A 17,633-nucleotide genomic window follows, 5' to 3' on the forward strand; every position below is an offset into this window, starting at 1 on the left:
ATTCTATTAGCTTTCCTAATTACTTGCTGTGCCTACATACTAATCTTTTGCAAATTCATGCATTAAGACACCCAGATCCCTCTGCATCTCAGAGCTCTGCAATCTCTCGCCATTTAGACAATATGCTTCTTTTTTATTCTTTCTGCCAAAATGGACAATTTCACATTTTCCCACATTATACTCCCTTTGCCAGATCAGTTAACCCATCTATAACCCTTTGTAGCCTCCCTTACCTTTTTGTCTTCAGCAAATTTAGCAACCATATCTTCGGCCCCTTCAACCAAGTCATTTATATAAATTGTAAACAGTTGAGGCTCCAGCGCTGATCCCTGTGGCACACCACTCATTACATCTTACCAGAAAATGACCCATTTATGCCTACTCTCTATTTCCTGTTGGCTAGCTAATCTTCTATCCATGTGATATGTTACCCCCTATACTATGAGCTTTTCTTTTCTGCAATAACCTTTGATGTGGCACCTTATCAAATGTCTTCTGGAAATCTAAGTATAGTACATCCACTGATTCTCCTTTATCCACAGCACAGGTTACTCCTTCAAATAACTCTAGTAAATTGCTTGAACATGATTTCTCTTTGTCAAATCCATGTTGAGTCTGCCTGATAACCTTGTATTTATCTAAGTGCCCTTGCAATTTTCTTGAGCTCCTCCCTCCCTTCCGTTTCCTGATTTACATCTATTTCTGGGATGTTACTTGTGTCCTCTGTAGTGAAGATCGATGTAAAGGGTTGGTTTGATTCATCTGCCATCTCCTTATTTTCCATTATTAATTCCCTAGACTCACTTTCAATAGGACCAATGATAACTTTGTTAACTCTTCTTTTTAAAATATCTATAGAAACTCTTACCATCTGTTTTTATGTTTCTTGCTAGCTTTCGCTCATACTCTAATTTTTCCCTCCTTATTAATTTTGCAGTCACTCTTTGTTGTTTTTTTATATTCTGTCCAATCTTCTGAATTACCACCTATCCTTGCACAATTATGTGCTTTATTTTTAAGTTTGATACTGCCCTTAAATTTTAGTTAACTATGGATGGTGGACCCTCCCCTTGAATTTTTTCTTTCTCGCTGGAATGTATCTATTCCCAGTATTCTGAAATATCCTGTTAAATGTCTGCCAGTGCATCTCTATTGACCTATCCCTTAACCTCATTTACCAGTTCACTTTAGCTAGCTTTGCTTTCATGCCCTCATAAGTGCCCTTATTTAAGTTTAGAATACTTGTCTCATAACCACTCTTTTCTGCCTCAAACTGAATGTCAAATTCAATCACATTGTAATTGCTGTTACTGAGTGATGCCTTCACCATGATGAGGGTATTAATTAATTCTATCTCATTGCACATTACTTGGTCTAGTGTAGCCTGTTCTCTGGGTGGCTTCAGAATGTGGTGTTCTAAGGAACTATCCCAAAAACATTCTATGAACTCATCATCTAGGCTATCTTTGCCCTTCTGATTTTTTTTCCAGTTTATGTAGATTAAAATCCCCCATGATAATCACTGTACCTTCCTGACAAGTTCTCATAATTTCTTCCTTTATACCCTGTCCTACCTTCTGGGTGCTGTTAGGGGGCCTGTACACCACTCCCACAAGTGAATTTTTGCCTTTATTATTTCTCACGTCTACCCAAACAACTTTTACATTCTGGTTTCCTGAACTTAGGTCATCCCTCTCTACTGTACTAATCCCATCATTAATTAACAGAGCCACTCCTCCACCTTTTCCAGGCCTCCTGTCCTTCCTAAATGTCATGTACCCTTCAATATTCTATATTCTATATAATATTTTATAACTTGGCGACCATATTATACTCCAATGTGATCTAACCAAGGTTCGATACTGGTTTAGCATAATTTTCCTACTTTTCAATCTATCCCCCTACAAATAAAGTTTAGTGTTTGGTTTGCTTTTACATAACCTTAATTGCTAACCTGCGGTGCAAGTTTCGGTTATTGATATATTTGTACTCTGAGATCCCTTTGTTCCTCTACCCCACCTGGATTTGCACCTTCCAATTAATAAATAACTCCCTATTCTTCCTCCCACCGCACATTTATCTGTGTTAAAATTCATTTGCTAATCATTTGCCTATTCTGCAATTCTATTCTTGTCCTCCTATAATTTGTGGCAGTTCTCCTCAGTATTGACCATTCCCCCACCCACTCCCACACTGTCCCCAATTGGATACCATCTGCAAATTTTAAAATTTTGTTTTTGATTCCAAAGTCCAAACCGTTATTGTAAATTGTGAAAAGAAGTGGTCCCAGCACTGATCCTTGAGGGACACAGTTCACATCCTCCACCACCGAGAATAGCTACCCTTTACTGCCACTATCTGCTTTTTGTCTTGAAGCCAGCTCACCATCAATTCTGGCATTTGTCCCACAACTCCACTGACCTTATTCATTAGTCTATTATGGGGCATTTTATCAAAGGCCTTTTGAAATCCCAGATGAATTCCATCTACTACATTACCATTCTCTACTTTCTCTGTTACTACCTCAAAGAATTCAATAAGGTTGGTTAAACAAGATTTCCCTTTTGATATCCATGCTGACTATTCATTTTTATATATTGGACAGGATTTTTACCTTGGGCGAGCCCGGGAGTGACTTTGAAACTGACCACTGCCCACATTCGAGCCCCGACCCCAGTTTCACTCTGGCTGGCCAATTAGTGTCCAGCCAGCGTGAGAGGCACACTGAAATGCTCAGTGCTGCCGGGATGGGGATGGGAATGGGTGAGCACTGAAATATGTGCATGCACAGGGATGCGGTCAGCGAAAGCTCCCTGGAAGGCACAGAGCTGCCTCAGGGAGCCGAAGATTTTTAACATTACAAATAAAGAATTGAAAAATAAGGAAAGCGTGTTCCCTCATGTGACTCTGTCTCATGAGCAGGGACATGTTAAAAATGAGTTTTAAAACTTTTTTTTAAATCACTGGTCAACACCTCACCCCGACCGTGGGTGAGGTTTTGCAAAAAACTTGGCCTATTCGCCTGCCCGCCAACTGAACGTTTGGATAGGAAGTGAAAAATTCAATTTAATTAATTGATTAAGGACCTTAAGAGGCCTCTTAATTGTCGGTGGGCGTGCCCGCCAAGTGAAATATTACAAGAGTGCGCGATGACGTCGGAACACTCGCCCAATGTCATCATTCACTATTTTACTCCCGTTTGGGTCAGGCGCGCACCCACCCAACGAGGGAAAAATTCTGCCCATTATGTTGTCCTCATTTAAAACACTCCCAAAACTTACCATTATGATCATGCTTTTGGTGTCTCCTCTTATATTCTCCCTCCATGTCTCAGTATCCATTTCCCTATCTATTTTCCATTTGTGAAACACCTTGGGATTGTTTTTTACATATATGTTAAAAAAGTTCAATAGGGTGGACAGAGAGAAACCACTTTCTCTGCTCGGGAATCAAAAACAAGGGAAAATCATCTCCAGGACATTCAAGAGGGAAATCAGGAGGCACTTTTACACAGACAAATCACAGAATTCTCTCCGTCAAAGGGCTGTGGATGCTGGGACAATTAGACTTATTGACTAATGTTGCTATGTTAGAGAACCTTGATGAATTTAAGTGGTTGTTTTAATTTAGCATCATGTCTTGTACCTGGTGCAACCTTTTCTGGTAACAAAATATTGTAGCTTACTGCACAGGCTGTGGAAATGGATGTGGTGCTGGTCTCTTCAGCGGAGATGAGCTGAATGTCATTCCTCTACTTTTCCAGTGTTCAACAAGTTAAGTACATATGAATATGTTGTACGGGAGCGTCACATCCAGGATGCCCGAGACCATGGGAACAATGCCGAGTCTGCACAGACTGCGTCCACTAGGATGACCGCTCTTCAGGTAGAGTGCAATGGAGGCAGTCAGTAGGCCGTGAGTTCAGGCCCCACTCCAGACTTGATAATCCAGGCTGGTGTTTTGATGCAGTACTGAGGGAGTATCGCACTGTCAGTAGTACCGTCATTTGGATGTGACGTTAAACTCGGGTCCTGACTGCCTCTCAGGTGGATGTGGAAGATCCCATGTCACAATTCGAGGAAGAGATGTGGGGGCTAAATTGGATAACACCAAAAAAACACACACAGGTCTTGCTCTAGATTAACCCACACTCGTTCAATGTAATGAAAACGTGCGCCAAGTTTGTACTGCCTGCTCATTTATATCATTGCTGTCTGCAGCCAATGCTAATAGTGTTGTACATTGTCTGCATGGTGTCACCTTGCTAGAAGGCAAGCTCGTTTTTTTAACTTGTTCGTGGGGTGTGAACATCGTTGGCAAGGCCAGCCTATGTTGCCCAGCCACTGCAGAAGACTGAGATGAGCACTTTGATGGGGCAGCTTACAGAAGAATGCTGATGGCTATACCCAACAAAATGTTTGGTGTTCCACAGTTATTGCATTGCTGGCTGTTACAGACCTTCCCTGACATCCAGAAATACCTGCGACCATAAATTGTGACTGCAGCTTTTAAACAAGTGCTCGGGTGTTGCCATCACATTGTAACGAGAAAGAAGAACAAAATTACATTTATACAGAGCCTTGCACATCAGGATTTCCCAACACCATTGAATTATTTTTGAAGGGTAGTCACTGTTATTTCATAGACAAATATGACAATTTTCCACACACAGCAAGGCCCCAAAAATAGCAATGAGGTAAATGGCCAGAACATCTGATTTTTGTCATGTCAGTTGAGGGACATATATTGGGTAAAACAGAGGGAGAACTCCACTGTTCTTTGTTGAATAGTGGCATGGGATCATTTACATTCATCTGAGGGGGCAGGCGGAGTCTCTATTTAAAATTTCATCTAGCTGTGCAGCACCCCCTCATTGTGCCATTGGCCATGTCACCTTGTGTTATAGGTTTACACGGGGTGGATTCCTGGGCACAGGGAGCTTTGTTTCCTTACATAACTGCCCCAACTGTAAATAGTTCTGTAATATAAACTGTCCACCTCTTTACGAGTCTAAACATATGGAGAAGGCTTAGGTATGGAATGATAGAGTCTGCTGTTGAGTCAATAAGTCAGGCTGGCTTGTTGTGGATGTGCTGATAGGAGACAAGCTCTACCCTGGATGCATATATACAGCTGCACAAGTCACATTGGAAGTCAGATGAACCAAGTAGATCCGTTGTCTTGTGTGACAGATGAAAGGTAACCAGATCTTACAAACTGAAAGATTCAAATCCATTCAAACTGACATGGCAGATGTGACGCCATCATGGTCTGTCAGTGGCCGATAGTGTATCTTCACGATGTTTCATCTGCTGGACAGCACGTGTAGCACTTTACACATTGAGCGGCCCAGGGCACTTCAATAAAGTATCAATGAGTTTCAAGGAAGCAACAGAAGAAGAATTAGTGCAGGTCACCAAAGATGTGATCAAAGACATAGCTGGATTCTGAAGAGGCTTTGGAATATGTACGGAGAGAGAAGAGGTGAAGTAGGGAGAAAGGTTCAGGGAGTAAGGCTGAGACAGATCTAGACTGACACTAAAAGTGGAGAAGAGGAAAGGGATTGAACTCAGGACTGAAGGGCTTGAGCTGGGGCATCATACAGGAGAAGGTTACAGAGGGAGGGTGTGAGTAGGCTATGCAGGACTCTGTATTCAATGGGCTGGGGAGGGAAAAAGATGGGGTTTGTAAATAATTTTACATACATCGCCGTTAGACTTGGTTGAACTTGTTGGCTGTAATTGTATATTTGCCCTATCTGTTGCTGACTTTCCCCTGTTTCCTGTATTGTTATTGCAGGGTCTACCTACAGCAAAGTCTCAGCCAGAAATAGAACTTGCTGCATCCTCCAGGTTAAGGTAATGTGTTCAAGAACAATATATCTTCAAACTTCTTTTGTGTTCTGCGGTCAATCGTTTAAGTATGCGGGCCCTTTAAATTTCTTATCATGGTCGTGCATGCACTGTAACTTAAACTTGTGCGTGGCTGCACAGCTTAAGAAACATTGCTCAGGAATATGAATTCTTATTATTTTTAAGCAGCACAACAAAACAAGTAAACCATCAGAAGTTAAATTGTGGCTTCGTTTTCTCACACAAACAACTTGCTGCACCTGCATCAGACTCTTTTGAGTTATAAGGCTCTCCCACGTATGAGACATGAGTGCTTTCCACTGCTTATCACGTGTTGCTCACAGATCAATTGTACCCAACACTGAAAAAATGTATTAGAAGTTATCAGCTGCTTAACATGATGACATTTTCTCATACTTGTCTAAATTAGATTTGCAAAAGCCTTAACCCCTCACACTCAAGCCATGGAAAAGGAAAACTAATCTTAAAAGTGCAATAAGATATCACTTGTGACATGGTTAAGGAGTCAAAGTACTTCCCTGTGAAATTCGATTGCACTACCATTGACCCCACCTGGGGTTCATCATGGTCCAGAAACTTAACTGGACGAGTTGCATACATTCTGTAGCTATTGTAGAAGTTCAGAGACGTGATATTCTGTGAAGAATAACTCCACTCTTGACTCCTCAAAGTCTTTCCACATCAACAAGGCACAAGCCCAAGAGTGTGATGGAATACTCTCACTTGCCTGCATGAGTGCAGCACTAACAACAGTCAAGCTTCACACCATGCAGGTCAAAACAATCCATTTGATCAACACCCCACCTGCCTCTTTAAACAATCACTCACTCCACCACTGATGTGAAATTGCTGCAGTGTGTACCACCTACAAGATGCATTCTGGTCCCACATCACCGTGGTCAACTCTTAAAACCCTCTGTAAGACTCTTAACCAAGGGGTCTCACTAACCTCTAAGTCCTCACCCCGTACTTGGTATCAACATCATGAAACAAACTATGGAAACAACTTCCACTTTGTGGAAAGCCTTTATTAACCCACTAAGCAATAGTATATACTCCCAACACCAATTGCTTAGTAAGACCCGCTTTGAGGAGCTCGTCCCTGGGTGATTGGTACACTGAATAAATTCCTCCACACAACTTCTTTCTTTTCTTTGCAAAAATATACTTTATTTATAAAATATCTGAAAGAACATTACAAAACATTTCAAAATGGCCATCACAAAAAGTGCAATCATATTCAAGTTTCCCACATAGATCATGAGGTGCTTCAATACAATCAATTAAAATTATGGACATTTCAACATGGTCATTACAGGCAGTCAGACAGCGCAATGCCAGTGACTGACCAAATCACACTTCCTGGTTGCAGCGCCAGTATCCTTGGGAGCTGTGGCTTTATATGTATTTCTGACCCTGGTGTCTCACCATATAAAGTAATGTCTTAAATTGAGTCATCTGATTGGATTATCAATCCCATCCTGGCCATGCAAAGACCACCTGCATGTGGTCATTTTCTGCTCTTAGCAGGGGGGTGTCTCCAGGTAAAAGCCAGAAATGGATGTGATTTCTGTATCTTGGTAAGGCAGGAAGAAACCCATTCACACATACCCGAGAGACCGTTGTCTTAAGACGGTTTCTATAATCAGGGTGGTTAGCCATCATCCTAGTGGCCTGTTCTGACACATCTGTGTCAGTGTATCCTTGTCCAGTCTTTATCTTTTTAAAAAGTCCCATATAAGCTTCAGCATTGATGTCCTCTGTCAAGAATCTTCTCCCTTTTCGACCGATGTCCTCTGCACTCCATGTTCCTACCACCCGGTTCTGAGCTTAGGACGTTGGTCCACCTCACAATTGTTTACATTTTGATGCAAGTATAAAGATAATACATATTAAAAAGAAACAAAGGGAGGCGTTACGGCATCACAGAAGTATACAAAATCTCAAAATGCCTTACACCTCTGAAGTGGCCTAGCAAGACTCTCAGCTGTATTAAAAGGCTTGGGGGTGGGAAATAACGTCAACCTTTCCAGCACCACCCACATTTCAGGATTGCATTTTTAAACAGTCAGTAGATTTACACTTCAGAGTTGCAAAGACTACAAGGCAGTAGGTGGCTGTTATGATTCAACAACTAGCTATGTCCATTATAATTTCCCCTGGGAACATTTTGTTTAATAAATGGAGGAATTCAATATATATGTTTTTTAAATTCCTTGGGCTCCTTCAGTGCCATGCATTAACTGTCCACATGCCCTCCTGGGCACAGCCGGGGCAATGAGGCAGCTTTCTAAAACTCTAATATGACGTTTGCTTGTGGCGATGGGACACAAGTTAATCCTTCTGATTTCCAGACATGGTGAGATCTCAGTTTGCTCTATACCATTGAGCTGGGGTGGAACCTGGTTTAGAATGTAATATTGACAGTAGGCTGGGGCAAGGTTGGCTGCTGAAGAGAGAACACAGAATTGAAAGGAAGATTTTTAAAAATGCTCACCAGGTTATAAGTCTGATTGACCTCCTATGTAAACATTTATATACGTTGGGTGTGAATTTGAATTTCTCTAGTAGCATGAAACAAGTTGTTAGTGAATTGGCTTTTCATTCGCTGTGAATCATTTCTCCTACTGGCAAAAGACAGCTTCATCCCCTTATTCCTATTTTCCTGATCCAGCTTTTTGTAATTACTACATAAGGTTCTTTTGCTGTGATATCTGCTTTTAACATGTGTACAGCTTTGTCAATGTAAAAAGAACCATCCTGGCCTCTAGGTTTATGCCAGTCATTGGCTATCAGGAGGGCTGCAACCTCAATCTTTCCTTCTGACTTTCTTTTCCTATCTCATTGTTGTAACTCAGCATTTCTCCCCGGGTGGCTAGCAGCTCAGAAATAAAGGGGCTGAAAAACTGGCACCTAATTGGTGATGTTGGACTGGAATTTGTTTTAATGCAAAAATCAACCTTCCCATTAACTTGGAGATGTTTCTAGCAAAGATGGAGTATCATACATCAATAGATACATCTTAAATTGTCTAAATATCTGTATCTGGTTTCCTCCTACATAACTGGCAGCTAATGTCTTGGTGTAATAGTGCCCCCTAATGCAAGGCAGCTGAATTACATTTGAGATGATAAAGTGCAGTTCCTGTCAATATTTTTTGTGATAGCCCATTGTTGTTGTGTCTTGCTAGTCAGTGAAAGACTGTAAAATCCCATGTATTGTTCAGCAGAAACATATTTTAGCTCCAACATGATTAATATAATTTCACCGCAAGCCCCTTAGCATCTATTACTCTTTTAAAGGGCCAGCGCCCTCATGAAAATTTGCCTTTCTTATTTGGAGAAGATGGAGATAAGCAGTAATAAAAACAAAAAGTGCTGAAAAAACTCAGCAGGTCTGACAGCATCTGTGGAGAGAGAAACTGAGTTAACGCTTCAAGTCTGTAGGACCCTTCTTCAGAGATTCAGATTTCCAGCATCCACAGTATTTTACATTTATCTTTCTGAGATAAGCAGTAATTTAGTTTGGAGGCTGCTGTATCATCTTTTATCGTCCGTTACAGGTTTCTACTCTTTGGGGGAGGTGGGGGAGGGTGTTGCGGATAGGAGTGGAAACATCACTCTGCGGAACATTAGCTATCTGTATGAACTGGCCAGTGACATCCAGTGATCTAGGTAGCCGTTGGGTGCATTAGGTGCTAAAACATGATGTAAATCAAATATAAAGGAACGGAAGGCTAACTGGTTAGTAGGTTGGGTTGATGGTGGTATTTGCTATCTATTTGGGAATCCTCTGGCCAGGACCCGTTCTACTTGTGTGGTGGCTATTAGGGAGTATTCCTAATGAGCAGAGCATTTGGGTCAAATTCCAGCAGGTATGATCTCCCAGTTTAAAGCTCATCAGTTAATAGTGAGAGACAGTGGATTTAAAAAAAAAACAAAGACAGGATCTGTTTTCAATTTGAAATTGACTGTGCCAACAGTGTTCACATTCCTGAGACATACCCTTCCTTCCTTCCACCAGTGCTTTGAAGTATCAAGACCAAGGTCCAGTTACTAACAGACTGTCCAACAGCATCTGTTTGGAGACTTCGAGTGTTTCCACAGCTACAAACACCTCTCACAGTGGGCAGGTAACTTTAAGAGCTCAGTTGCAAGAAACTTCAATTGGTTTTTTAACCATGATTTTATCAGTGTCAGAAAAATGCAATGATAATATTAAGGTTAATTTTTTAAGATTGTTTAATGGTTTGCTATTTAAATGTTATGCGGATACATACTGGACATAATATTGCCCTGGCGTGCGGGGGTGGGGATGCTGATGCGTAAAATGATGCGCGATGATGTTGGGCATGCGCCAGAGGCAGCTGCGTGCCCGCTGAACTGTCAACGGCCCATTAAGGCCATTAAAAAAGCAGTTAAAATTGTTAACAACGCTGCCCGTCCAACCTTAAGGTTGGCGGGCAGGCAAAGAGCCCAGGCGACCTTTGTGTTTTTCAGGAAACCTCATCCATGGCTGGGATGAGATTTCTGAAGCTTGTATGAATTAAGTAAATAAATTTTTGTGACTTCACAAATATGTCGCAGCTCACATGACATTGTCACATGAAGGGGCATGTTTAAATAATTTTTAACTTATTATTTGAAAATTTTTATTATGTACTTAAGAGCATAACCAGCAGCAGCCACCAACTCCCAGTGGCACGGAGCTGCCTCAGGGGGATTGCAGTTCAGGCCCCGAACTCGCCCTCCTTCCCCCACCCACACAGGTAGCATGCCGTGCTACGGAATGCGTATTACATTGGGTGGGCCTTAATTGGCCCGCCCGTGTAAAATGGCGGCACGCAGCCGATCGCGGGTGGCGATCGGCTCCGCGCCTGCCCTGCCCACTCCCGCCCAGCCCACCCGACAAAGGTAAGATTCAGTCCCCTGTTGCTGTACAGCATTGGGTTCACCCACAGTCATCTCTCCTATGTAATTAGAATTTAATGGTGGTGCACTCATGGCTCTCTCATGGCTCCAAAAGAGCTCTGCAGCAAACCCTATTGGCTTTACCTGTGGTCTCATGGCAGGAAGGCCCTCATTCACCGGCAAACAATGCTCTTTTGAGGGACCCAGCCTCAGAGAGGGGAAAGAGCCGCTGAAACTCACCCCCTGTCCTTGCCTCTCACCGCCAGCCACCACCCCCCCCCCCACCCCGCCCACCTGTCCCCAAGGATCCAACATTCTCTGGGTAGGCCTCAGAGCATAACCAGCAGCAGCCACCAACTCCCAGTGGCACTGCTGGCAATGTAAAGCTGCCTGCCTCAGGCTACCAGCTCTCAGGAATGGGATTTCCACCCTCTGGAGGCTATAGTCATGCCGAGCGTCCCACACTGAAGTGACGCAGGCCTCCCACAGGTTCTCCAATCATTTGGGCTGGGGGCGGGGGCGGGTGTTGAAGGGTCATCCATTGCAGGAACAAAGCCACTGTCTAGGTCCACTCCAGACAGCATCATCATCTCTCCCAGGGAAGGGGATATGGTGTGTGAATATTTTTTAAAATATAGTGTACATGTTGTGTGGATGGACGTTTTTTTTAATTATTTTGGGAACCTGGTGGTATTTTGTAAAGAAGGATGTGTGTCTGCGTCCATGATTAATTAAACTGAGCGAGAGTTAATCGAGACAGCTTGTCTGAGAATTGAGAGAAAAAAGGGTAAAGGAGCTAGATGCATGCATTTGCGATGGGAGGCTATGGTGAAGTTGGATTTACAAGTAAATAGGTTGGGTTTTAGAAATTTGCTTTTGGCTTTTTAGCTGTTAAATTTCAAAGGGGAGTTTAAGGCTTTTATGACTTCGAGGTTTCATAAGTAAACAAGGGAAGGTTATTAAATTTTATTTGACCCGAAAGAGGAGGAATTACAAAAACATGGAAGATTTTTATATTTTGAAAAAGTTGAATTCAAAGAGGTGCTGGGGACAGTGGAATTTGAGATGAAGGGGGAAAAGGATATTTAAGGAAAGGTGTTGAGTTGAGTTATGTTGGCTGCTTAGGTTAGATGTCCTGAGACCAGCTCTGTGCTGAGAGAAGGTGTAAAATCTGAAACAATCATCCAGTCAAACCAGAAAAGTATTTGTTTCAGAAAGCAGTTTGTTTTCTGAACTTTCTTAGATTTCCACAGCAGGATGGAAGTGTTTGAGGAGTTGTGTGGTATACCTTTACTAAAGTAACAGCAGTTTTGCCTTGGAGTATATTACTAGATTTTTATAGTTAAAAATGTCTTAAGAGAATTGTTGCCAAGTAGTTTCCTTGTGTGTTCTGACCAAGGGTTTTTTGTGGGGGGATGTTTTGTAAGACTGTCAATTGTGTAACTTCAGTCTTCTGTGCTTAAGTTTTTTTTTCTTGTTAATAAATCTTATAATGTTTTAAAGTCCTAAAGGTGTTATTGGAGTTCTATGCTTCTGGGATCAGTAGCTTTTCCTCCTCATTTTCAAAATACAAAAAAGTCTATGATCGGTGAGATAGGTTTCGCCCTGGGATCTGGCTTGCTCAGCAAATAACATTAGCTGTGGTCGTAACAATGTGTATAGTTCATTCTACTAAACCCTCTCTCCTGTATCCATTTTAATGCTAGGCTCTAAATAAAAGACCTAAAAGTGGTTTCAAAGGAGACAGTCACATTGATGAGACTAAATTCACTTCTGAGAGAATATCAACTGGTAAGAAATTTATATTTTTTAAAATGAATCATCTCAGTGCAATTTTTGATTTACCTGCAAATCATAATGTTATTTTTATGGAACAGTTCCATAAGGTTTCCAGCAGTGGGAGGATGTAATTATATTGTGACGTGTTTACATAGGAAGTTTTCATTAAGTATGAATTTTCCCCACACATCTTTCCTTTTCAAAGTTACTATTGAATCTGTTTGCACCAAGTTTACAAAGTGAGCAATCCAGATCGTAACAACTCACTGCATAAAAAAATTCTCCCCATCTCCCCTTTTTTTGTCAGTGATCTTAAATCAGATCCTTTGGTTACTGATTCTCCTGCCATAGGAAACAGTTTCTCCTTACTTGCTCATAGATTTGAACACCTCTATTAAATCTCCATTCCCTGCTCTTAGGAGAACAATCCCAGCTTCTCCAGTCTCTCCATATAACCAATGTCCCTCATCATTAGTACTCTTATGGTCAGTGCCCCCGCACCTTCTCCAAAGCCTTGATGAATGTTAAGAAGAAATTTATAATCAAAAAGCTGATAAGAAGTGCACTCATAATTATTTTTTTAATGTATTGTTGGTAGATGGAGAGCTGCAGATCCTCAACTTCAGAATTACATAAGCTTTTGAACAAACAAATCCTTTTCTTCTGGAAGAAATGTTAGAATCATAGATTCATAGCAGCATAGAAGGAGGCCATTGGCCCTACAAGCCTGTGCTGGCTTTCTGCAAGAGCAGTTTAGATAGTGCCATTCCTGAACCCCTTTCCTGTACCCCTCTAAATTCTTTCCCTTCAGGTGCTTTCCAATTCCCTTTTCAAAGCCATGATTGAATCTACGTACCACCACTCCCTTGGGCAGTGCTTTCCAGATCCTAACCACTCGCTACTTCATGAAAAGGTTTCTCCTCACGTCACCTTCGGTTCCGCCAGTGGGAATAGTTTCTCTCTATCTACTCTGTCCAGGCCCCTCATGGTTTTGAATATCTCTACCAATTTTCTCTCTTCTCCAAGGATGAACAACCTCAGATTCTCTGATCTATCCCCGTGACTGAAGTTCCTCATCCCTGGAACCATACTCATAAATCTTTTCCGCACCCTCTCTAATGCTTTCAAGATTCTTCCTAAAATGTGGTGCCCAGAAGTGGTCACAATAATCCAGTTTTGGCCGAACTAGTGCTTTGTAAAGGCTCATATTAATTTCCTTGCTTTTGTACTCTGCGCCTCTATTTATAAAGCCCAGGATCCTTGATGTCTTTTTAACTAACTTCTCCACCTGCCCTGCCACCTTCAATGATTTTTGCATATATACCACCAGGTCCCTCTGTTCTTGCACCCCCTTAAGAAGTATCCTTTTGCTTATATTGCCTCTCCTTGTTCTTCCTAAAAAAAATCACTTACCACTTCTCTATGTTAAATTTCATCTCCCATCTGTCTGCTCATTCCACCAGCCTGTCCACGTCTTGAAGTCCATCATGCTCCTCCTCACAGTTCACAATACTTCCAAGATTTGTTTCATCTGACAATCTTGAAATTGTGCCCTGTACACCTAAGTCTAAATCATTAATATGTATCAATAAAGTCAGTGGACCTGGTATTGACCCTTGGGGAACCCCAGTTAATACTTTCCTCCAGTTCAACAAACAATCATTTACCTCATTGTTTCCAGTATATAACCAATTTCATATCCATGCATTCACTGGCCTATTTATTCCATGTGCTGTAACTTTGCTGGAAAGCCTATTTTGTGACACATTATTAAAGGGCTTTTGAAAGTCCATATACAGCAGATCAACCACATTTTCCTCATCAAATCTCTCTGTTACCTCATTACAAAAATTCAATCAAGTTGGGAAAGAATCTCCTCTTTGCTGCATTTGAATAATTGACACTCCCCAGGTGCAAGGATGAAAGAAAGAGAAGAGGCTCATTTCTCATGTCTCCAATTCCATTACACTGGCTCAGAATGTTTTGTGACCTTTTTAACCAGTATTCCTGGAGCTGGACCTAAAGGCCTGGCTTGGGCTGGATGGTTAACCAACCCCCTCCACCAAGATGACTTAAAACCTTTGGGATCTTCAACAGCAGCAGAAGACTGCGGTATCGACGTACCTCTAGGTGGCGCTTGCATTTCCTCTCAGTTTTTAAGCATACAAGTTTGGAGGAGTAGCACTTGTAGAACTAATATAACACTTAATGCCTCTGCTACCTCAACATTTCACATAAATTGTGAATGGTTTCTATCAGCTCACACCATTGGGATCTGAATGAGACTGCCCAGATTTGCACGATTCAAAATGAGCAGGCTAAAGGCTTGAAACCAAGAGACAGGGCTGAATGCAAACACAGATACCAGGGATTTAACACAATGCAACATACAGTGACATTTTAAAATAGATTTGTTAACTGCCTTGTGTTAGACCCCGAAGTAAAACTGAAATTTGTTTTCACCATGATAGGGATGATGCATCTGAATGGTATGATCAGTTTGGTATACAGTAGCTTCAACTATTTTTAAACTATCTGTAAAGATATCTGAAAATAACTTTGATTTGATGGTAGAGTTGTTTTTCACATGAAAGCCACTTTGGTGTTTCTGTGGGTTACTTTGGAGCTACGGTAGCCCATAGTTATGCAAGTGTTGTAATGTCCCAGGAATAGCCATGGCAGCACTGAAAAACGGCTTCATACTTAGTCACTAAACAAAGGCACTTGCACATGCTACAAGGATTTTTTATATTATTTGTAACTTGGACAACATTGTAAAAAATCTATTTTCATTTTCATTCACCAGTTGTTCAGTCACAAAAATATAGTCAATGCACAACATTCCTTTGAAGTATCAGCTGTGGCTCACTTTTGCTGCTGAGTCTGAAAATCGTGGGATGAAGATCCACATCAGAGACCCGAGCACATAACTGAGGTCAACCACCCGCAGAAACAGATTGCTTCATTGAGCTCTAGTGAATTGCAGACTCATAAGTTAACCATTAAAAACCCAGGCACATATGAATCTGGCCCCTCCCACATGTCAATCAAGGTTTTAGGGGAAATATTGAAGGACCTTCCATGTTCTTGAAGATTTCTATAATATCTAACTTTCTAAATGAGTAACTTAGAGAGCATGTGCACTGTTTCAAAGGATTTTGTAAACTTATAGAATAATGATAGGTTTGAACACAGTAAAAGAAACCTTTATAACTGGCCCAACGTGCTCACTAATGACTCACCTTCTCTCTTAGGGATACATTCTGTATTCCTTATAGATGAATTCAATGTGTATATTTTACCTTCTTTTGCCCTTTGACACTCATGCTCCAGTATTTAAAGGAAAAAAAAATCACTCTCAAAATAAAATCTAATTTGATTAAAAGGGTTTGCTGTTCTTGCTAATGGAAAATGTATTGTACAACAAGTGGCACTAATATAACACCTTAAATGTAGTGAAAGATACCTCTTCAGAGTATTATTGGACAAAATTTGACACCAAGCCACGTAGGGAGATATTGGACAAGGTGACAAAAAGCTTGATCAAAGAATTAGGTTGTAAGGCGGAGATGGAGAGGCAGAGATATTTAAGGAGAGAATTCAAATGCTTAGGGATTAGGTGACTAATACACCCCTCAGTGGTGGGTTGGAGGAATGGGGAATGCACATGAAAGTGACCAAAACTGGAAGAATGAAAAGTTCTCGGAGGGTTAAAGGACCAAAGGAAGTCACAGAAATAAAGGAGGGTGAGTCCATGGGGAGATTTGGTGGTCTCAGAGCTAATGTAGGTTAGTGTATTCTGTTGAGCTGTGGACGTGCAGTGTGTCACCTTTTCCCCTTAAGATATGAATGGATTTGTACTTGTTGTTTGATTTCTTGTTGATCTTCTCAACAGCAAGCTCTATTCCTGAACCACTGGAGAACTCGGAAGTAACGTTACAGACTGCTCGTAAGAGCTTTCAGGAGTCTCACCGACGAAGTCTTGAGTCCATAGAAGAGATCCCAGTGGTACAAAACCCTCTTGGTAGTGCTGCTATGGACAGTGGATGCAGGGAAGGGACAGGCAATACAGAGAAGTGCTTAGATGCATCCAATCAAAGTGTGCTTCTAGACGACATTCCGAGCTTGCTGGTAAATCCAAGAGACTCTGCACAGTTGTCTGTGAAAGGTGCGAACCAACAACCAGCAAGGACTTCTTTAGTCAAACAGGATGTAGAGACAGCTCAACAGAGGCACAGCCAGTTATCCCAGCAGTCCAGCATTGTTGGGCAGAATACTATGTCAGTGTAAATTGAAGGCCTTTACTTAATTGTACTAAAGTTTTGAAATATAAAAATGGATCGAATCCACCAAGCTTACTCGAACTTCATATGATTGGCAAGCAATCGACAGCATCATCAACCGGTTGCGTTTCAGACAGATGTGGAATCTCTGGGAGCGGAGCTATTTGCGTTGTGTCCCTGATGTTTTGTCCTGGTGACATGATGGACTTCATCTAACGATAATGATGAAAAGAGTGATTTATAGAAGAAAGCAATCTGACTAATGTAAACAATTCAGACCCCCAAAATTCTGTGGGGTCCCCTCAATTGACATAGATGGAGCACCCCCTCATCACCCCCGGTGCCCCTCACCGCCCCTTGGTAGTGACCCAACCTCAAAATGGAGACCCTGTGCCAAATCCTAGGAACCAGGTCAATTACATGGCTGGGACAGTGTGTGGCAACTGAAAGGGTACTTCAATGCTGCCCAATTTGTTCCGTCTGTTGAATATGCAATGCCCCAAAACTGATCCACTAGAAATCGGTTTTGAAGAAAAATGATAGAAATATCTTTAGCTCCAAAGGAATTGTGTACCATTGAAAGAATGGTAACAATCCTCTCTTGGATTGATTAGCTTTCTCTTGGGAGCTTCCAGGGCATCTAGTGGAGCACATCTGCTACCTGGTGTAGGTTCCTGAGGCCAATGGATGACATATGAGGGTATAATTTCCCAGGGGAACCCCCAATTGAGTGTTTTTGCCTTTCCAATCCCAAGAATTGCAGGCCTCAATTCCAATCAAAGGCTTGG

The 17,633-nt window shown here is 41.6% G+C and overlaps 1 protein-coding gene across 1 annotated transcript in view; it reads left to right on the forward strand.

Moving 5' to 3' along the window:
* Positions 1-17,235, forward strand: part of zdhhc11 (zinc finger DHHC-type containing 11) — a 142,385-nt gene extending 125,150 nt beyond the window's left edge. Inside the window, exons 7-11 of the mRNA XM_041184017.1 lie at positions 3,764-3,885; positions 5,800-5,858; positions 9,897-10,005; positions 12,490-12,574; positions 16,458-17,235. Of these exons, the coding sequence (XP_041039951.1) occupies positions 3,764-3,885; positions 5,800-5,858; positions 9,897-10,005; positions 12,490-12,574; positions 16,458-16,852 (770 nt within the window). The 3' untranslated portion in view covers positions 16,853-17,235. The remainder of the gene's footprint in view (positions 1-3,763; positions 3,886-5,799; positions 5,859-9,896; positions 10,006-12,489; positions 12,575-16,457) is intronic.
* The last annotated feature ends 398 nt before the right edge of the window (positions 17,236-17,633 follow it).

This window comes from Carcharodon carcharias, chromosome 3 (assembly GCF_017639515.1).
Source record: "Carcharodon carcharias isolate sCarCar2 chromosome 3, sCarCar2.pri, whole genome shotgun sequence".
NCBI lineage: Eukaryota > Metazoa > Chordata > Chondrichthyes > Lamniformes > Lamnidae > Carcharodon > Carcharodon carcharias.